This window comes from Oncorhynchus clarkii, chromosome 25, assembly GCF_045791955.1.
Source record: "Oncorhynchus clarkii lewisi isolate Uvic-CL-2024 chromosome 25, UVic_Ocla_1.0, whole genome shotgun sequence".
Lineage (NCBI taxonomy): Eukaryota > Metazoa > Chordata > Actinopteri > Salmoniformes > Salmonidae > Oncorhynchus > Oncorhynchus clarkii.
In genome coordinates this window covers 9,167,386-9,189,545 of record NC_092171.1, presented here as the reverse complement: position 1 = coordinate 9,189,545, position 22,160 = coordinate 9,167,386, and the positions used below count along the sequence as shown (strand labels likewise).

Below are 22,160 nucleotides of genomic sequence, written 5' to 3'. Positions count from 1 at the left end.
AAAGGCCCAGGGTTGAATGTGTCCACAATCTGTTGTCTCTCACGCCTCTCTGTGCTCGACTTCTTATAACGGCTCAAGTCACATCACAATATATTCACAGTCATCATCAGACAGAGAAAGTGCTTTATAGTGTAATTCCGGTTCAAAATATTATAGGTAGGTAGATAGGTAGATAGAACACAGTTGACGTCAGAAGTTTACATACACCTTAGTCAAATACATTTAAACTCAGTTTTCACAATTCCTGACATTTCATCCTAGTAAAAATGTCCTGTCTTAGGTCAGTTAGGATCACCACTTTATTTTAAGAATGTGAAATGTCAGAATAATAGTAGAGAGAATGATTTATTTCAGCTTTTATTTCTTTCATCACATTCCCAGTGGGTCAGAAGTTTACATACACTCAATGAGTATTTGGTAGCATTGCCTTTAAATTGTGTAACTTGGGTCAAACGCGTCAGGTAGCCTTCCACAAGCTTCCGACAATAAGTTGGGTGAATTTTGGCCCATTCCTCCTGACAGAGCTGGTGTAACTGAGTCAGGTTTGTAGGCCTTGCTTGCACATGCTTTTTCAGTTCTGCCCACAAATTTTCTATAGGATTGAGGTCAGGACTTCGTGATGGCCATTTGGAAGACCAATTTGCGACCAGGCTCTAATTTCCTGAATAATGTCTTAAGATGTTGCTTCACTATATCCACATACTTTTCCCGCCTCATGATGCCATCTATTTTGTGAAGAGCACCAGTCCCTCCAGGAGCAAAGCACCCCCACAACATGATGCTGCTACCCCCATGCTTCACGGTTGGGATGGTGTTCTTCGGCTTGCAAGCATCACCCTTTTTCCTTCAAACATAACGATGGTCATTATGGCCAAACAGTTCTATTTTTGTTTCATCAGACTGGAGGACATTTCTCTAAAAAGTACGATCTTTGTCACCATCTGCAGTTGCAAACTGTCATCTGGCTTTTTTAAAGGCTGTTTTGGAGCAGTGGCTTCTTCCTTGCCGAGAGGCCTTTCAGGTTAAGTCGATATGGGACTCGTTTTACTGTGGATATAGATACTTTTGTAACTGTTTACTCCCATCCCATCTTCACAAGGTCCTTTGCTGTTGTTCTGGGATTGATTTGTACTTTTTGCACCAAAGTACGTTGATCTCAAGGAGACAGAAGGAGTCTCCTTCCTGAGCAGTATGACGGCTGCGTGGTCCCATGGTGTTTATACTTGCACACTATTGTTTGTACAGATGAATGTGGTACCTTCAGGCATTTGGAAATTGCTCCCAAGGATGAACCAGACTTGTGGAGGTCAACAATTTTTTTTCTGAGGTCTTGGCTGATTTCTTTTGATTTTTCCATGATGTCAAGCAAAGAGGTACTGAGTTTGAATTTAGGCCTTGAAATACATCCACAGGTACACCTCCAATTGACTGAAATGATGTCAATTGGCCTGTCAGAAGCTTCTAAAGCCATGACATTTTATGGAATTTTCCAAGCTGTTTAAAGGCACAGTCAACTTAGTGTATGTAAACTTCTGACCCACTGGAATTGTGATACAGTGAATTATAAGTGAAATGATCTGTCTGTAAACAATTGTTGGAAAAATTACTATTGTCATGCACAAAGTAGATGTCCAAACCAACTTGCCAAAACTATAGTTCGTTGACAAGAAATTTGTGGAGTGGTTGAAAAATGAGTTTTAATGACTCCAACCTAAGTGTATGTAAACTTCCGACATCAACGGTGTATAACTTCACTGTAATGTCAGGAGACGTGCCCGCATTTTCAAATCCTTTCAAAAACACTCCACAAGGATACATTCTAAGTACATGTATACAAAATAGGTTCACTTCCTTTCTTTTGGGGGACCTTTTGTAAACAGATGTTGTTTTCAATTACATGACTCAATCAGAGAGCCTGCCATAACTGTTAACTCGTTCTTAATGCAAATTTAACCCTGTGGGCACAGTCACAATGCTTCTGCCCCGAGTGCCTACTCACCCCTGTTGTGTTGACTTGTGCGTGCCTTGTCGGTCATCACCCACACCGGCTAGCACATAGTATGTTCACACACAGCGCTCGATGCTCTCACACACAGAAGCTCACCTCACAGTACGGCACACACTCCACGGACCAGAGCATCCAGCGTGTGACTGGCCTTGCTTCCCCTTTGCCTCCAGACTCCGTGTCCTCAACGCCCTCACAGACGTCAGCCGATTCACACTCTCCTAGAGCCCTGGGACGGACGCACGCACGCACACACACACACACAGAGGCTGGAAGAGCCAATACACTACAGCTACGCTGGGCCACATGTTGACGCTAGGGACAAGAGCTGGATGAGACTGGATCTACAAGGGTAAAAATACATAAAAGCATCATTCAAGATAACATACCATATATGTGTGAAGACAAAATGTACTGAAATATAGAATGGAAATGTAAAACCTAAGCATACTTGGTCCAGCTAATCAGAACCTCCATATTTGAGATGAAAGTGGAGGTCAAATCTAACTCATTCTAACACCAATGTCAACACTAAAGCCGATTGTGTGCATTCTCTCCCATTGCACCAAAAAACCCAGGGCATAAATGGTACAGCAGATTGTCACACCCTTACTGTTTTGCCAGACATGACACCCTTGTTCTTTTCACTTTAAAATGTATTTCAAACAAAAGGCAAATGTTTGCCAAGTAAAACAAACCATACACATCTATGCACAATAACTACTATTAACAATTTCCACTGAACATTTGACAGAAACACATTTACTTGAAGAACAGTGCAGATGCAAAGTTGGGTAACAGAATGACAGTTAATGCTGTTTGTGCCGTCATTCTGTAAAACTCGTCATACCGGAACCATTTCTGCCTGCTTGAACGGTGAATAGCACAGATACACATGAAAATATGAAAAACATGAATCTCTGAGCGATAGACAAAATAAAACAAACCAATATAACATTCAAAATGGTTGAATATTTCCTTTCAGGGGCTCCTAAGAGGGAGGCTCTCATCCTAACTGGGCTCAGAGACCGAGACGGTTACATCATCATCACCTGCATTCCACAAGTGCCTGGGCAGGCGGGACACCATGCCATTTTACCACAGAGAGAGATATATAGGGGGGAGACAGAGAGAGAGACAGAGACAGAGAGAGACAGAGAGAGACAGAGAGAGAGAGGGGTGCAGATAAAGTGGGAATAAGAGAGAGAGACATATATATATATATATATATATACACACACAGAGACAAAAACAGAGACAAAGAGAAACAGAGAGAGAGAGAGAAACAGAGAGAGCGACAGATATATATAGTGAGAGAGAGACAAGGAGAAACAGAGAGAGACAGAGACAAAGAGAGAGAGAGTGAGTGTGTGTGAGAGAGACAGACACACAGTGAGAGAGAGAGAGAGAAAAAGATACAGAAAGAGGGAGAGAGAGAAAAAGAGACAGAAACAGAGGGAGAGAGACAGATATAGAGAGAGAAACAGAGAGAGATTATTGTGTTAATTATCTACTTCACTTGCTTTGGCAATGTTAACATGTTTCCCATGCCAATAAAGCCCTTAAATTGAATGGCACACAGAGGGGGAGAGACAGGGGGGGAGGGGGAGAGAGAGACAGTTTAATCCAAAGGACATGGCACAGGGTTATTTTCTCATGCGTAATGCAGTTTGGTAAATTGACAGGAATTTCAAAACTTCTAACCGTTAAAAAAAAATGCAGTGACAGTGAAAGCTCTCTTTAACAAAAGGACAAAGTTACAGATAAAAGACGTCCTTTGTGTCATCCCGGCAGCCGTACCACGGGACTGACACGTTGAAGGCACTTTCTGATTCTCGCAACACAGCACTTCACGGATAATCAAGTGGGAAGACTGACTGAGTGGGCACTGAGTCTCACTGAGCTGCCACCCCCCAATCCATCCTGCTATAACCCTTCCACGTGGCTTGAATGAGCTCCAGCAAGGCCACACTGGGCCATCCCAACAACCTAGCAGTTCACCACACAGTAAACGCAACAGCAGAGTAAAAGGTCTTTCAGATGGAATGCAATCTCTATTTGCATACTATTGTCTTTTAAAACGGATGCTCGCTCTACTGATAATGTTGTACATACTGAAAGGCCTTATGACATACTGGTAAATACAATGCTGCTAAACATGCTCCCCTAGTCTGTGGAAACACATTTGCTGTTGTCTGACATTGATAAAAATGTACTTCTCCTTAACTCTCTCCCTATGGGGCTAGACAGCCTTACGCAGCATTTTGGCTCACATCTCCCCACACCCTATTTCAGAATCCAAGTCTGAAAAAAAAATGATGAACTAGCACATTGTACTTCTCATCTCCCCCTTTGCCCAGACTAGTTCTGCGGGGCCCTCTCTGGTGTCGACCGCAGACTGACTTAACGGCCTGGGTCATAATCATTAGGCACCAAACGGAAGACAAAAACTGACTGAAACAAGGAGGGCTAGAGAAGGAGGGGAAGTGAAAAGTACCTAAGGAAACAAAATTGAGCCTGTAGATAGACAGAACACACTCGCTTCAAGGAAGGAACACTCAAAAGAGCAAGGTCTCCGACTTACCATATCAAAAAAGGGAGAGACAAAACACCATGGTGACTGACTTAATAGGGAGGGAGTGCGGGCTCTAAGCGCGGTTACGACTAACGCATTCATTTACCTGATCAAAGCATTCCCCATTTTCTCCAGTGGAATTACATCAGCGTACGATATATACTGCTCACTTTAACGGTCCTTTGTCGTAGCCTACCGAGCAAGCCTATTGCCTTTTCCTTTAAACATCGCACACAAATCAAAGCCCAGGCATACGGGCATCATGTTCGAAAGGTTCAGGTTTGTAGTTCTCCTGAAAATGTGTGAAGTGTGTATCCATTGTAAGGGTGTACTACTACTTTAAACTCCACCGCAGCAGTGTAAGTGTACACTCCACTACGTATTTATTTGGACACTAAAGCTAGATCTTTTGATTTGGGTTTATACCCCAGTATTTTGGATTTGAGATCCAATGTGTCAAATGAGGTGACAGTACAGAATGTCACCTTTTATTTTAAGGTATTTTCATACATATCTGTTTTACCGTTTGAAATGAAATAACTTTATGAATCTAGCCCCCCATTTGAAGGTGTCATAAATAATTTGGACAAATTCACTTCTGGTGTATTAAAGTAGTCAAAAGTTTTTGGTCGTATATTCCTAGCACAGAATGACTACATCTAGCAAGTGACTGACTACATCTAGCAAGTGACTGACTACATCTAGCAAGTGACTGACTACATCTAGCAAGTGACTGACTACATCTAGCAAGTGACTGACTACATCTAGCATGTGACTGACTACATCTAGCATGTGACTGACTACATCTAGCATGTGACTGACTACATCTAGCATGTGACTGACTCCATCTAGCATGTGACTGACTCCATCTAGCATGTGACTGACTACATCTAGCTTGTGACTGACTACATCTAGCTTGTGACTGACTACATCTAGCATGTGACTGACTACATCTAGCTTGTGACTGACTACATCTAGCTTGTGACTGACTACATCTAGCTTGTGACTGACTACATCTAGCTTGTGACTGACTACATCTAGCTTGTGACTGACTACATCTAGCTTGTGACTGACTACATCTAGCTTGTGACTCTACAAACTTGTTGGATATTTTTGTGGTTTGTTTTGGTTGTGTTTCAGATTATGTTGTGCCCAATAGAAATGAATGGTAAATAATGTAGGGTCATTTTGGAGTAACTTTCATTGTAGATAAGAACATAATATGTTTAACACTTTCACATTAAATGTGGATCCTACAATGATTACCAATAATCATGAATGAATTGTGAATAGTGATGAGTGAGAAAGATACAGAAGCAAAGATAATACCCCCAAAACATGCTAACCTCTCACCATTACCAATAACAAAAATGCTAATAAGGTTAGCATTTTTGGGGGGGTATGATAGTTATGCCTCTAACTTTCTCTCCCAGCCGGCCTAAAAGCATTTACAAGATAATGGCCTAAAATTAGGCCCTGCTCAAAAGATGCTAACCTCCTGTTATACGTAATGGTGAGAGGTTAGCATGAGTGTAAGAATGTTAAATTCACCAGCCATGTTGCAGGGTGGTCAGTCAGGGCTCTACAGTGCAAACATTTCATTTTTTTTTTAAACTGTCAAAACTCAAGTATAAGCAGTCACGTGCAAGTTGTGATTATGAGCAAAATAATTGCTGCAGTAGTAATGTCTTCCATTTTGTTTCGTGTTTCATGTCTGGTAATGCATAAAGAAATGCACATCCTAACATTGTATCCCACCTTGTGTAGCAACACAACACACAAAAACTCAGTTTTAGGCCCTGGTAATGAACATCGGAAGGTAATTAGGCATTTATTAGCCGATAAATGCTTCCGTTTAAACTGAACGTGTGTCACATTTCTGGAATGCATGCCGTCATGCATTCCAGTATTTCAAGCAAATACTTTTAACAATTGCCACTTGAGGAACACTGCAGATAAAGTTTGGTAACAGAAAGACAGAAAAATCTTGGGCAGTTCTTTTAGGTCGACCGCGTTTTCCAAAAACTCCAATTCACATACCGCCCCAACAGATCTACAAACGACGCAATCTCTATTCAACTCCATAAAGCCCTCTCCCACCTGGACAAGAGGAACACCTACGTGAGAATGCTGTTCATTGACTATAGCTCAGTGTTCAACTGACTCAATCAGGACCCCCTGGGACTGAACACCTACATCTGCAACTAGATCCTGGACCACCCCAGGTGGTGAGAGTAGGAAAACAACCCATTCGCCACACTAACCCTCAACACGGGGGCCACCCATGACTGCATGGCCACGCACGACTGTAACACCATCATTAAGTTTGCCGACGACACGACGGTGGTTGGCCTGACCACCGATGACGATGAGACAGCCTACAGAGAGGAGGTCAGTGACCTGGCAGTGTGGTGCTAACCTCTCCCTCAATGTCAGCAAGACAAAGAAGCTGATCGTGGACTACAGGAAACAGAGGGCTGAGCACGCCTCCATCCACGCCGACGGGCCTGTAGTGGATCGGGACGAGAGCCTCAAGTTCTTCGGTGTCCACATCACTAAGGAATTATCATGGTACTCACACACACCAGAGTCGTGAAGAAGGCATGAAAACGCCTCTTCCCCCACAGGTGGCAGAAAATAATGTTGCTATTGGCCCTCAGGTCCTAAAAAAGGTCTACAGCTGCACCATGGAGAGCATCTTGACGTGCTGCGCCACCGCTTGGTATGGCAACAGCTTGGCATCCGACCGCAAGGCGCTACAGAGGGTAGTGCGTACGGCCCAGTACATCACTGAGGCCGAGCTCCCTGCCATCCAGGACCTCTATACCAGGCGGTGTCCGAGGAAGGCCCTAAATACTATTAGACTCCAGCCACCAAAGCCATAGACCGTTCTCTCTGCTACCGTACGGCAAGCGGTAACAATGGAGCAAGTCTGGAAGCAACAGGACTCTGAACAGCTTCTACGCCCAAGCCATAAGACTACTAAACAGTTAGTGAAATATTTGTTACATTTACAGAAGGCAAATCATTTCTGCAAAACTAAATATAAGACCCCTTTTTCGTCTGTGTGACAAGAAATCAAAGCTGCTTATTCAAAATGTTTAAGATGACAATTGGTTGAAAAACAGATCTATGCCTTAATTTCACCAACAGATAGACTCTTAGCTTTCATTTGACACTAACTGTGATATGTTCCTTTAAACTTCATGTTGGTGCTCATGGGTCCTTTCACATGGAAATTTACGTCATCAATTCACAAGTCTTCTAAAAACGACAGCTGTTCACGTTACACGCCAAGCCAAGGTCAACGGCCATGAAATGCTTGGACGCACATTGCGAAATGCCCGTGTACTTTACTACTGAAAAGGAGGCTTGTGCTGTTTGAAGCCAACATAACACACACACACCCACACCCAGGTACACATGCAGTGCCTGTTTAAATGAAAAGGAATACACAAGGCTGCAGTCAGTCAGTTTCATTCACCTGGGCTTTCTGCTGGTAAAGGTGGATGCTCGAGGCAGGACTCACTGTTGAGGGATTGGGGAGTGCAATGTTGACTGTGTTCCCAAGAGTCTGGCAGGTACAGTGGGTTCTCAGCCTGCCTCTCATAACCAGCATATCGCATCCATTGAAAAACACATCCATCTTCCTCTCATGCAAATCCAGGTCCACCCCCCCCCCCCCCCCGAGAGTGGCTTGTCACTCAGTGAATGCATTTCAATACAACCATTCTTCTCAGAACAATCATTTTTCTTAATGAGAAAAACCTTTGGCCTTGGAGTTGGATGTGTTTTGTTCCCTAGTGGGAATGCCTGCCTCCTTCGACTAGGAATAAGAAAAATGGAAACTCCATCACCTTGCACGCCTGTCTGCGAGGCTGTATTTACTTAGCCTTTGAAGTGTTTGATACAACGCAGAATCATTTAAGGGAAACAGAATCAATTGTAGAGCATTGGGCCAGATAAGAGCAGTGACGGTGAGAGAGAAATGTACATTTGAATGTAAATGCCATGGCAAGGCACAATATGACATTTTGGTGCCCACAAAGAGCAGTCAACCAGTCTAAACAACACAGGTTGAGATTAATATTGAAATGAACCTCTGCGGTGTTACTGTGTCATCAATGATCTTTTGTGTTTCAATATGTTTACCTTGAAGAATATCACGGATTAACTTTATCTATAATCTTTGATATTAATTTTTATAGTATCACTATATAGCATTTAATGTTACCTTATTCTGGGTGATGACACTCACTAGAACAATAACCCAGCAGCCTATCGGATATCAGCACTGTATCGGTCTCATGGTTGCTGAGGAGCGCTGTGCTTGGATAATGATAATGTGGCTGCAGTGTCAACAACAGAGAGCAGCAGCTCATAAAATCATAACAGTTGTCACCACCTGAGTGGATCAACAAATGGAGTCTTGGCTAAATGAATTGGAGAGCTCGGAGTATAGACAAGACAAGCAAATGCCAAATGCAAAAGAGCTTCCTAAACAACAGGTCATTGCAAAACAAAAGCCAATCCTAATGTTGGCACCCTCTCAGTTCATTTTCAATAGGCCTAATTTTATAACAAAAAAGGCCTACAATAGGCTGCAACACTATTTTACTGCACCAAGAGTATCCCACTGGGCACAGATGTCAATTCAACGTCTAGTTTTGTTGTCAACTAGTGTGAATTCAACAACAACAAAAATGTACCATGTCATTGAAGTTGTTGATGACTTTTTGTAAATCCAATCAGTTTTCCACGTTGATTCAACGTCATCAATGAAATGACCTGGAAACAACGTTGATTCAAGCAGTTTTTACCCAGTTGGATGCTACTGTAATCTACCTGTACAGTGTAAAAGGTGAGGGATATTTCAGCTGGAATTGCGATGACAATGTAAGCCTATATTTGCTAAGCAAATTCGTTCAAAATTGTCCCTCGGCTTACTACAAGATAATGTTACAAAAACAGTGTAGCCTCGCCTGTACGAGAAACACCGCGCAGGCAGAACTGTCGTGTGAACATTACATCTCGGTGCACATGTTGGAAATAAACCAATATTACCTGGCCTTTTGTGACAGCGCAGTCTTCTTGGTTAGGAAATTACTTCAGGAGCGATGAAAGCAGAACTTCAATGGTTATCTCCTGGAAAGATGTCGGTGGCTTGAAAGGCAGGTTACAGAGTATCGTTTTTGGTGGTGACTGACATTCTAAATAAATCCATGAATGTATCTGAAAGATTCGACCGTGTATCACCTGGAAAGAAACGAATTTGATATGCAATGCAACCAACGAGTACCGTTATGTGGGTAATGAAAGCGGCACCACAGCTGACAAGCACTATCGACTGACAGCTACAGTATAGTAGCTGCATGGGGAAAATACTGAGGACTCACTTGCAACGTCCAGTACGTCCTCTTTACCCGCCTCGAAACCGTTTGCTCACATAACACAAACCGAGCCTATCTCTGCACATAATATTGTGAATGTCACAAGGTGATGTGCCTACCTTGAAAATGCCCTGCAGCACTACACAAATCGTCACCAAAGCCATAAACCCCGCCCAATTCTACAATTTATATTCTAAAAATGTGATTTTGAACCTAACCATAACCACACTGCTAACCTCATACCTATCACTAAACTGTATTACATTATGGCCAAAAAGCTAATTGTTGTCTTCGTGATTTTCGCGGCCGACGCACTGGAATGACTGTAAATGCCTGTGAATGTGACGGTTCTGTTGACTTCTTCTTCTTCGTGTGTCTTTCCGGCAGACTAGACGCTGTGTAGCGTATTGCTTGCAGCCTTTCACAGATCGTGCGCATTGCACGTTTCGGAAACAACACATATGGAATCATATAGTAACCAAAAAAGTGATAAACAAATCAAAATATATTTTATATTTGAGATTCTTCAATGTAGCCACCCTTTTCCTTGATGACCCCTTTGTACACTGTTGTCATTCTCTCAACCAGCTTTCCCTGGAATGCTTTTTTAACAGTCTTGGTGGCCTACAAACCTGACTCAGTTACACCAGCTCTGTCAGGAGGAATGGGCCAAAATTCACCCAACTTATTGTGGGACGCATGTCGAAGGTTACCCGAAATGTTTGACCCAAGGTAAAAAATGTAAAGGCAATGCTACCAAATACTAATTGAGTGTATGTAAACTTCTGATCCATTGGGAATGTGATGAAATACATTAAAGCTGAAATAAATAATTCTCTCTACTATTAATCTGACATTTCACATTCTTAAAATAAAGTGATGATCCTAACTGACCTAAAACAAGGAATTTTTACTGGGATTAAATGTAAGGAATTGTGAAAAAACGAAGTTAAAATGTATTTGGCTAAGGTGTATGTAAACTTCCGACTTCAACTGTATAGAATGACATTTCAATAGAAAACAGGTCAAACAAAATGCCGATAGTTTGCAGTCTTTCCAGCTTCAGTTTGAAGCTATTGTGTTAGCTGTATTAATGGCTAGCTTCTCTGAAAAACAGTGAGCAGAATTTCTATGCCAGGCAAAAAATTGTGCATCGTTAGCGCATTGTTATGGATGTATCCAAATAAATGTCACTAGAAAACAGCTTAACCAAATGCAAATGCGGCAGCTTTGATGTTATTCTGGCTGCACTGTTTGACGTAACTGTAAGTTGGCTAGCTAGCAAGGAGGGGATAAGAACGTTCCCAGCCAATTTGGCAATGGAACATTTAGAACGAACAACTGGGTCGCGGTCATGCATACTGTGTAGAACAAAAAATACTTAATGACTGGGTTGCGTCTCGATAGAACGAACGACCAGCCGGCTTGGGTAGCAACTTTAGATTTGTGTCAGGACTATATCTCGTGAAAGGATGAAATAGTATGAATAAATTAATTTTTATGAAAATAATGTCAATCATCATTTATACATGTTGGTAACCCATTGTATAAATGTGATAATGCACTTGAAGCCGGTGTTTGGAGGAAGTATTGGCACGGTTTGCCAGCCCTCAGTTTTGTCTCGGGCCTAACATAACCCGTACCAATATATCCTCCAAACACCGGCTTCTAGGGCAATATCACTTAAATAAACTGGTTATCAACGCAATTAAAACAGTATACAAGTAATTTTGCATCATACCTGTGGAATATTGTCTGATATACCACAGCTTTCAGCCAACCAGCATCCAGGACCCAAACACCCTGGTTAATCAATAGCTACTGTGTTTAACTTTTTTTGAAATGACGGATGGAATTTTGCTTTCAGTGTCGATGGCGCATTATGAATACGTAGGATTACCCAACTGAGTACATTTCACTATCAAATGTTCACTCATCAACATCCTGGTTGGAGATTAAATAATTTTATTTTGCAATTTCTGAATTACAGTTCATATTGATTGGCCTATTATAAAATTGAATCAGTGACTGTGTCAAATTCCATTCTGGTCAGGTGATTTATTTCAGAATTGTATTTTTATTTTGTTTTGCTATATTATGGACCAATATCAATAAATGGGAAGAAATGTGTTTATTGTAGGAGAGCACTAACATTGATCAGCATAGCACTAGTAAGGAAGGAAATATCTAATGTTTTAGAACAGAAAGAAGAATATGAAGAAAGGAAAACAAGGAAAGAAAATTAAGCTTTACTTGATGCAGGTATTCAGCTTCAGTAGCAACAGAGGTAAGCCTATAGGTCTGCTTAATATAATAGGTTTTTATCAAGGGACTAACTATTGTCAAATAAAGAGTCTCCAGATCGGATGAGACAAAAATCAATAAATGATTGCAACATACTGTAGTAAACAGAGACATCATGTCAGTCCCAAGGGAACCCATCCTCATAGTGATCCAGTGAGCAATCTTATCAGGGGTGGGGATTTAAGTTATCCCAATACACATTTACTGCACATTTAGGCTACAGTAGGCCTACAACACACTGGGGCAGCAGGTAGCCTAGTGGTTAGAGCAATGGGCCAGTAACCGAAAGGTTGCTAGATTGAATCCCCGAGCTGACAAGGTAAAATTCTGTAATTCTGAACAAGGCCACTGTTTCTAGGCTGTCATTGTAAATAAGAATTTGTTCTTAACTGACTTGCCTAGTTAAATAAAGGTAAAACCCTCCAAAAATAACATTTACAGCAAACTGAAATGCATGGAGAACAATAGCATATAACTTTAAGCTACAGTAGTTGCCTCTTAAAATTGGAATGGTTGAATGACAACAAACATGATCCAGATACTGAATAAATGTGCTTCCTGTAAATAGATTGTGATTAACAAACATCATTCTGTATCATGCAAAGTCATTTTTTTTTATTTATTTGAGATACATTACAAACACAGAGAGATGTAACACACTGCAATTCATACATTTCCTACACTTCAATCAAAGTGCTAAATTCCAAATGCTACATGAAAGTGCAAATAAGCCTCTTGGTTGGTGAATAGAAAATAGAAACAAATTTGGATAACAGGGTATATAAGAAAATTCAAACAAAACGGGGCACACAAAAAGTTATTATCTTGTGGGATAGTGAGTGATTAAATAGTTGTCCGTGTAGAGTAGCTGTGTTGTGTAATTTTACTACTAATTAAAGGTACAGTACACAAACGCCTCAAGGTATGGCAGTAAAAGATTCCAACATAAATATTTATGATATTGTAAAAGTTAAGTGTAAAGTGCAGTTATACAGGCGGAAACAATTTTTTATAAAAAAACATACAGAAAATACATACAGAAGTGTAGCAATAACTGATTCTAATGTGTGGATCACCAATCGAGCCGCATGTCAGCTTTGCTCCACACATATTTCCCTCCTCTCTTTAGGAACATCTTCTCGTCAAAGCCACTGAACTGAATGGCCTCTTCCACGCCAACATCAAGGATGGACTTGGATGGATCTTTCCTCCCCTCTCGGCAATCCAGGAAACGCATCTAAAAAAGCATTTAAAAAAAAAATCTAATTCATAAGCATTTAGAACATGAGGAATCATTTATAAAGAATTGTATAAGCATTTATAAAGGCTTAATCATGAAAGTTGTTATAAAGTGTCATAGAAGAGGTCATAGAAGAGCCTTTTGACAATCTAGTCCATTATCGAAATATCAATGCTATGAAACCTCATACCTAATTCTAATAAAAATAAAATATTGACAAAACAGCATCTCATTTCATCCTTCTCAAAGCCTGTAAATCCCCTCTGATCAAGATTGATGCCACACATTACTCTGGGACTTACTATGTGAAGGTACATGTCTATAAATCTCAATCGATGAGAAGCATTTAGACAGCTGTTCAATAGTTCTGATGGACGAGGACTGTCTCCTTTAAAGGGCATGCTAAGACTTGGAATGTAGAGTGAGTATCATGTAAAATAACGGATTGAAAAAAAGGACTTACATATTCATCCAGAATGAGGTAGGAATCTCTCATCTGACAAGAGAAGACAACAAGGAAACATGTTAATGTCAAAACTATTTTGTATTACAATATTGTCCACAGAGGGTTCTACATGCAACCCAAAATATTGTTCTACCTGGAACCAAAACGGCTTCTCCTATAGGGACAGCAGAAGAACCCTTTTGGAACCCTTTTTTCTAATAGTGTACTTTAAACCTTAGTAGCATTTGGAAACAACTTAAATAGAGTAGTAGTTGTTGAATCATCATAATACACTGTATATAACGGACAATAAAAAATATAATATTGTGTTCTCTTTGTCTTAAGTCCAGTCCCATACCTTCTGATTGGACTCTGGTACCAGGCAGCTGATGCTGCTGTGCCTTTCCAGGAAGTCCTGAAACTGCTGATCACTGATGAGAAACCTCTCTGCCTCCCTCAGACTGTTCTCCCCAGCGTTCTCACCATCGATCAGCAGACACTGGAACACCTATACAGCACACACAGTGAAGTCAAGGCCATACAACTCATTTGTTACATCTATGGTATGAGAAGACACCTCTATTCACAGATACAGCATTACTGGTGTGTAATGTTAATGCATTGGAACACCCTAACCTTCCAGCGTACAGGGTTGAGTTCTGTGATGTTTTCTCTCATGTCTTCATCCACATTGAAGGTGTTGATCACAGAGTTGATTTTGAATGCCACTTTGTACTTCCGGCACCAGTCACGGACCTTGAAGAGGTTGTCCAGGTGGCTCTTCCTGCCCTGGGCTCTGCCAATAGTCTGGTTGGTGTCCTCGTCAAAGCTGTCACAGGAAATGGCCAGAATGTCCAGGTATTCGCCTGTGAGGACAAGGAGAGTTTTTGACATCATCTCAAACAATTGTATTTTGAAACCCCAATGTATTGTAAATGTATCCACACATTCACGTGACCGTTTAGATTTATTGAGATAAAATATCAACAAGTCTTTTTTTAAACAATTTGATGATCAAAGGATGCCTTTTATGATGAGTCCTACATTTTGTAAGGAGTCAACTGTGAAGCTTTTCAAATAAATTGTGTGAAATGCTTCTCTGAGTTTACATTTTGTGACCTTATATCAAAAACTTACCCAGTGCTGACATCTAGTGTCAATCAAATGACCTTTTTTTTCTGACCGCATGAGAATAATGAGGATTGTTTGTTTATGATGGGTGCTTTATTTTTATTTTAACACAGAAATGAAAATGAAAACCATCTTACCATATGTTTGGAACCACTTTTCTCTGATCATGCTGCCATTGCTGACAATACTGACACTTGGGAGCTGGAGGTCGTGTTTGCAGTATTGGACTAATTTCCCCAAGAAATCTCCTCTGTCGTGTATGAAAGGCTCTCCGCCAGAAAAGTTTATTTTTTCCAGTCCTGCAAAAAATAATGAAATTCTGAATTGTAAACACTGAATATAACATTAAATGACATAGCAATAGTCTATAATAATACTGTCATAACATACCATGTGAATTTAAATATGGATTTGAAATAGCATAAATATAATATTTGGGCAAATTTACCTGATTCCTTCAGAAGCTGTATACCTCTCTTTGCTTCTTCAATAGGTAGGACAAAAGACGTTTTTGCAGTGTGGAAACAAAAACCGCACTTATAATTGCACTGTCGGGTAAAATGATAATTGACACTCCTTGGAGTTGCCGAAGCTTGAGAAATAACATTGTTCACCACCTTGATTGTAGCTGGATTGACTTTTCCTGTAGAAGAGAACTGTGATGCGCCGTGCACCTGCTGTCCTCGCACACCGATCCAGGCCAGAACAGCTGCAAAGATGCACTGGAGGAAACTCATGCAGAGCTGTAGGAACATCTTCACAAACACGATTTGGGTAGAGAACAATATTACTAGTCTTCACCTGGCCTGTCGAGTTGAAACGTCTGATGCAGGGCTCACTTGACTCTATGTATACCGCGATACACGACGCGTCGCCTGGCGTTGTAAAGTAACTTACGTTTCATCAAAACATCATCTGGGTTTCTATTTGCTAATAAGGAAACCGAAATGTCCACATTTGAACAGGTCGAAAACAGGTTGAATCAACGTTGTTTCAACCCCCCGAAATGTAACGTGATTATGTTGAATCAACGTGGATAACTGATTGGATTTGTAAAACGTGTTTTGTTGTTGTCGATTTCACATGTAATTCACGTTTGTTGACAACTCAACCAAATGTAGGCCAAACCAAACTAAACATTGAACTGACATCTGTGCCCAATGGCTACCAACTGTATGAGTAGTGGTGCAATTACGCTTAATGGCCATCATTGCAGTGCTCTAAAAACTTGAAAATAAAAGTATGCCTTGATTCAAATGCAGTCCTATTACACGCCTACATGCTTAAGCGCTTTGAATAGGCCTTCATACCCTAATAGTGCCATGCAAATTAGCTGACTCACTAGCGTAATTTAGGTGAGGACATGGGACAGGTAGTAACAGCCATATTATGATAGGCCCACCTTCTGCATTCCAAACGCGTAAAAGACACCCTATCCCCGCAGCCCTCAAATTAAGTGAACACTTCTGATGACGTTTCATGACGTCTGACGAGAATACAGTACACTTGCAGGGCGAGGGAGGAAGGAAGTAAATATTGTGAAATGGACCGCCCTTGCATGGAAATTCGTCACTTATTCATCCCGCGATGATTGTGTTTTCAGCCACAGGTAGCTTGTGCGTGCTTTATATGCGCTACAGTCAATTATGATTGCATGTCTACTTATATTAACTATATAATGATTAATATACGCCTACTGTGTGATAGCTAGCAAATTAATTAGCTAACTAAAGTTAGCCTGTCTGGCTGGAACTTCTGAAGAAGGAACATTTTTTATTTCTACAATTTCCAAAAGCTAACCAAACAAAAACATAATTACTTTTACAAGACTGTTTGTGCCATCGTTTGCATTAGTAGCACAATTTCTAAACTTTTTACGTTCGTTATTTTTACTTACACTTGCATATTGACTTATACATATTGATGTTAAGGTTTTATGTTTCGGCTGACTTTTCTTAGTAGATGTACAATCATCATGAATTGAATTATGTGCTGTTTCAGGCCCGAAGTTAACATAATTGTACACTCGCAAACTCAATCAAAAACGAGGGCTGAGGAGCTTACATTGCGAACTTCCCTTGTTTGGCTAATCGTTTGGACCGATGTCCAAGATGGTGACAGGGATTCCCCCAAGGGCATAAGGCGAGGGTAAGGGGACGAGGGTGTGTCTTAAAGAGATTGAAACGCAGCCCTTATCTCAGACAGTCAGGTGCACATTGCATCACTTTCGTTTTTGGTAATATGGCTCAAGTTTTGGTTTGCTTGTCAAGTGCGCCATAAGTTTCGTTTTCTCCTCAGTTTCCCAAATCAGGCGTGCTATTTTGTGATTTTAAACCTACATTGAACCACACTGCTAACCTTATGCCTATTTTATTTAAATTCTGACCAAAAAGCTCATTGTTATAAATTTTATTTTAATGTTTAAGGACTCTTGGAAGATTAGTCCAAATGAGGACTAAAAGCGATCCTAATAAAATACGCAGTGACACACTGGAATGACCTAATTTTTCGGTGAATGTCTCTGGCTGCTTTCCAAACACTTAAAATACACACCTTATCCCCTCAGCCCTCAAATTAAGTGGACATTTCTGATGACGTATCATGACGTCTGACGAGTATACACTTGCAGGACAAGGGGCGACAGAGGAAGGAATGATTTTTAAATGGACTGCCCTTGCCCGGAAATTCGTCACTCGTTCATCCCTCGATGATTGTGTTTTCAGCCACCGGTAGCTTGTTGGTGCCTTATATGCTCTACAGTCAATTATGATTGCATATATACTTATATTAACTATATAATTATTAATATATGCCTACTGTCTGATAGATAGCAAATTAATTAGCTAATTAACGTTAGCCTGCCTAGCTGGAACTTCTGAAGAAATATATATATTTTTTTCTACAATTTCCAAAAGCTAACCAAACAAAAACATTACTTTTATGAGACGTGTTTGTGCTGTCATTTGCGTTAGTAGCACAATTTCTAATCTTTTTACAGTTGTTTTTACTTACACTTGTATGTTGACTTATCCATATTGATGTTGAGGTTTGAAGTTTTGGCAGACTTTTCTTAGCGGATGCACAATCATTGCTAATTGAATTATGGGGCGCTTCAGGCTCCGAACTGAACATAACTGTACACTTGCAAACTCCATTAAAAACGAGGACTGAAGGGCTTACGTTGCTTGGCTAATCATTTGGACCGACGACAAATATGACCGCGGGGATTCCCCCAAGGACATACTGCAAGGGTAAGAAGACGAGGGTGTGTCTTTTATGACTTTGAAATGCAGCCTCTGCTGACTTCTTCTACTTCTTCTTCATGTGTCTTTCTGGCAGACTAGACACTGTGTGGCGTATTGCTGCCTTTCGCAGATCATGCAAATTGCACATTTTGGGACCCACCGAAAAAAGGGACAAGGGGAATGTGAAAAACTTAAATTGCACCATCTAACCCTGCACCTATACATTATTTCCCAAAACCCACCACCTCATCCCACTACTTTTAGGGTGTAGGCTCCCCTATACATATATATATATATATATATATATATATATCAGTGACAGTTAAAAGTTTGGACACCAAGTGTATAGGTCTAACTTAATTTGATTATATTTAAGCAATAAGGCCCAAGGAGTTGTGGTATATCGCCAGTATACCAAGGCTAAGGGTTGTCCTTATGCACAACGCAACATGAAGTCCCTGGATACAGCCCTTAGCAATGGTATATTGGCTATATACAACAAACCCCAGAGGTGCCTTATTGCTATTTAATATAATGGTTGGGTCTAATCCTGGATGCTGATTGGTTAAAACTGCATTCTAGCCAGTCTCTATTCCACAAACTATGACATTGACATGCCTATTTACTCTGTTCCATCTAACTGCTCAATCCAATGTATGAACTTGATCTCCACTATAAAAAGCATCTAGACATTATTTCCCATTTCTTTTTTACTTGCATTTGGTTTTCAACAGCGGAGATTTGTATTTAACCTTTCTGCCTGTCTCTCCGATATTTGTAACATTGTTTCAATATGGAAATTCGATCTCCAGCTGTCCCATAGTAATGAACGTGTCGGGACAATACAGGCAGGCAGACAACTTTTCTCAGCCAGTCGAAATCATGAATCAGCTGGCATCATTTTTATGGATATACATAAAGAAATGTCAATAGAAAACAGCTTAAACAAACGCAAATACAGCTAATTTGCTGTTATTCTGGCTGCACTGTTTGACGTAACTATATGTTAGCTGTAGTTGGCTAGTTAGCAAGCAAGGGATAAGAACATTGCCAGCCAGCATGGGCAATGGAACATTTAGAATGAAAAGCTGATACTGAACAAAAATACCTAATGACTAGGTCGCGTCTCTGGCAATCAAACTGATAGAACGAACGACCAGCCAGTTTGTGTAGCACCCTTAGATTTGTGTTGGGTCTATATCTCATGAAAGGATGAAATAGTATGAATAAATTCAACAAAATAATGTTTTTTAATGAAAATGTGTCAATCGTTATTTGAATATGTTGGTGACCCGTTGTATAAAAGTGATAATGCCCTCAAAGCCGATGTTTGGAGGATATATTGGAACGGTTTGCCAGCCCTCAAACACCCGTGCCAATATATCCTCCAAACACCGACTTCGCGGGCATTTTCACCTGAAGAAAACTGGTTATCAATGCAATTGAAACAGTGAACAAGTAATGTTGCATCATATCCGTGGTATATTGTCTGATATACCACAACTTTCAGCCAACCAGCATCCAGGACCCAAACTACCCAGTTTATCAATAGCTACTGTGTTTAACTTTATCTAAATGACGAAAGGCGTCACTGGCATTTTGCTTTCAATGTCGATGGTGCATTATGGAGAGGATTACCCAACTGAGCAAATTTCACTATCAAATGTTCACTCGTCATCGGCCTGGTCGGAAATTAACTTATTGTATAATGCAATTTCTGAATTACATTTCCTATTGATTGGCCTATTACATTTTGAAGCAAATTACATTTTGATGTCTAATTCCATTGTGGTCAGGAGATTCATTTCAGACTTGTTTTTTCTTTCTTTTTTTTCAGTGATTCGTTGCACTCACCTGGACTTCAACACCTGTGTCATTACCTCCCCTATATTTGTCTGTTCCCCAGCTCTGTTTCCCACTTCCGCATTGATTGTCGTATGTCGTTTTGTTCCCCCGGTTCTGGAACTATTCCTGTCCTGTGCAAGATTAAAATGTTCACTCTCCGTACTTGCTTCTCATCATCAGCGTCGGTTCTTACAGAATGCGGAAACCACCAAATGAAGCATCGGGGAGTGTTGGCTTTTCGGTGCCTTAGTTGGCTCGTTGGGGTTACACACCCTAGCTGGCTCGAGAGGTTTTCTTGCCCCGGTTGGCTCGGCAGGCACCCATTCCACGTCAGGCCTCTGCCGGATCGTCAGGGTTTTACGCCTCAGCCGGATCATCAGGCTCCCACTTCTCAGCTGGTTCATCAGGCTCCCACATCCCAGCGGGATCATCAGGCTGTCACACCTCAACCAGATCGTCAGGCTGCCACGCCTCAGCTGGTTCGTCGGGCTTCTATGCTCTCAGCCAGCTGGTCCAGCGCCCTGCCTCGTCCGGCCCGTCAGGCTCGTCCATGTGGGATGCCAGGTGGCACCCCTAGAGGGGGGGGGGGGGGGGGGGGACGACGACGACGACTGTCATGCCTGCGCCCACTCACCCTCCCTGGCTGCCCAGTACTACGCACTCCTGCCACCATCATTATGCACACCTGCTTCCCTCGTCACGCGCATCTGTGAGTCATTGCACTCACCTGGACTTAATCACCTGTGTCATTACTTCCCCTATATCTGTCTGTTCCCCAGCTCTGTTCCTCGCTTCCACATTGGTTGTCGTATCTCGTTTTGTTCCCCCGGTTCTGACGCTTTTCCTGTCCTGCTGTCTGTGCAAGATTAAATGTTCACTCTCCTTACCTGCTTCTCATCATCAGCGTTGGTTCTTACAGGAAGGAAATATCTCAGGGTTAGAACAGACAGAAGAACATGAAGAAAGGAAAACAAGGAAAGAAAATGAAGCTTTACTTGATGCATGTATTCAGCTTCAGTAGCAATAGATGAAGGCTTATAGGCCTGCTTATTAATATAAGGGGGACTGACTATTGTCCCATTAAGAATCTCCAGATATGATGAGACAAAGATTACAACATACTGTAGTAAACAGAGAGATTATGTCAGTCCCAAGGGAACCCATCCTCATAGTGATCCAGTGAGCAATCTTATCAGGGGTGGGGATTTGAGTTATCCCAATAGACATGTACTGCACATTTAGGCTACAGTAGAACTACAACCACTGAAATGGATGGAGAACAATAGCATATAACTTTAAGTTACAGTAGTTGCCTCTTAAAATTGGAATGGTTGTATGGCAACAAACCTGATCCAGATACTGAATAAATGTGCTTCCTGTAAATTGATTGTGATTAACAAATATCATTCTTTATCATGCAATGTCATCTTTATTATTATTTTTTTTTTGTGATACATTACATACAGAGACAGATGTAACACACTGCAAATAGTAGTAACTGTATTCATAAATTCCCCACATTTCACTCAAAGTGCTAAATTCCAAATACTACACGAAAGTGCAAATAAGCCTCTTGGATGGTGAATAGAACATGTAAAAAATTGGATAACAGGACATATAAGGAAAAACGAACAAATCTGGACATACAAAAAGCAAGTTATTATTATCCGGTGAGTGATTAAATAGTTGTCCCTGTAGAGTAGCTGTGTTGTGTAATTTTACTACTAATTAAAGGTACAGTACACAAACGCCTCAAGGTATACAGTGGGGCATAAAAAGTATTTAGTCAGCCACGAATTGTGAAAGTTCCCCCACTTAAAAAGATGAGAGAGGCCTGTAATTTTCATCATAGGTACACTTCAACTATGACAGACAAAATGAGTAAAAAAAATCCAGAAAATCACATTGTAGGATTTTTTATGAATTTATTTGCAAATTATGGTGGAAAATAAGTATTTGGTCACCTACAAACAAGCAGGA

At 40.9% G+C, this 22,160-nt stretch overlaps 2 protein-coding genes across 3 annotated transcripts in view; both read right to left on the bottom strand.

Annotated features, from left to right (window-relative positions):
- Positions 1-10,328, bottom strand: part of LOC139383746 (ring finger protein 144aa) — a 49,692-nt gene extending 39,364 nt beyond the window's left edge. The window contains exons 1-2 of the mRNA XM_071128305.1: positions 9,977-10,328; positions 9,645-9,836 (exon numbers count right to left, since the gene is read on the bottom strand). The gene's annotated coding sequence lies outside the window, so the exon portion shown is untranslated. The remainder of the gene's footprint in view (positions 1-9,644; positions 9,837-9,976) is intronic.
- Positions 10,329-12,086: 1,758 nt separating this feature from the next.
- LOC139383270 (S-adenosylmethionine-dependent nucleotide dehydratase RSAD2) lies at positions 12,087-18,337 on the bottom strand. 2 transcript variants are annotated; one of them, XM_071127718.1, is made up of 7 exons: positions 18,103-18,337; positions 15,539-15,845; positions 15,228-15,389; positions 14,596-14,825; positions 14,318-14,467; positions 13,978-14,010; positions 12,087-13,511 (listed from the first exon to the last, which is right to left on the bottom strand). In XM_071127718.1, exons 1-7 carry the CDS (start codon positions 18,220-18,222, stop codon positions 13,347-13,349), a joined length of 1,167 nt encoding a protein of 388 aa, XP_070983819.1. In that variant the 5' UTR covers positions 18,223-18,337; the 3' UTR covers positions 12,087-13,346. The 2 variants fall into 2 exon arrangements, with proteins under 2 accessions (XP_070983819.1, XP_070983818.1); XM_071127717.1 differs by lacking the exon at positions 18,103-18,337 and having other exon boundaries at positions 15,539-16,209.
- Between the last annotated feature and the right edge of the window lie 3,823 nt (positions 18,338-22,160).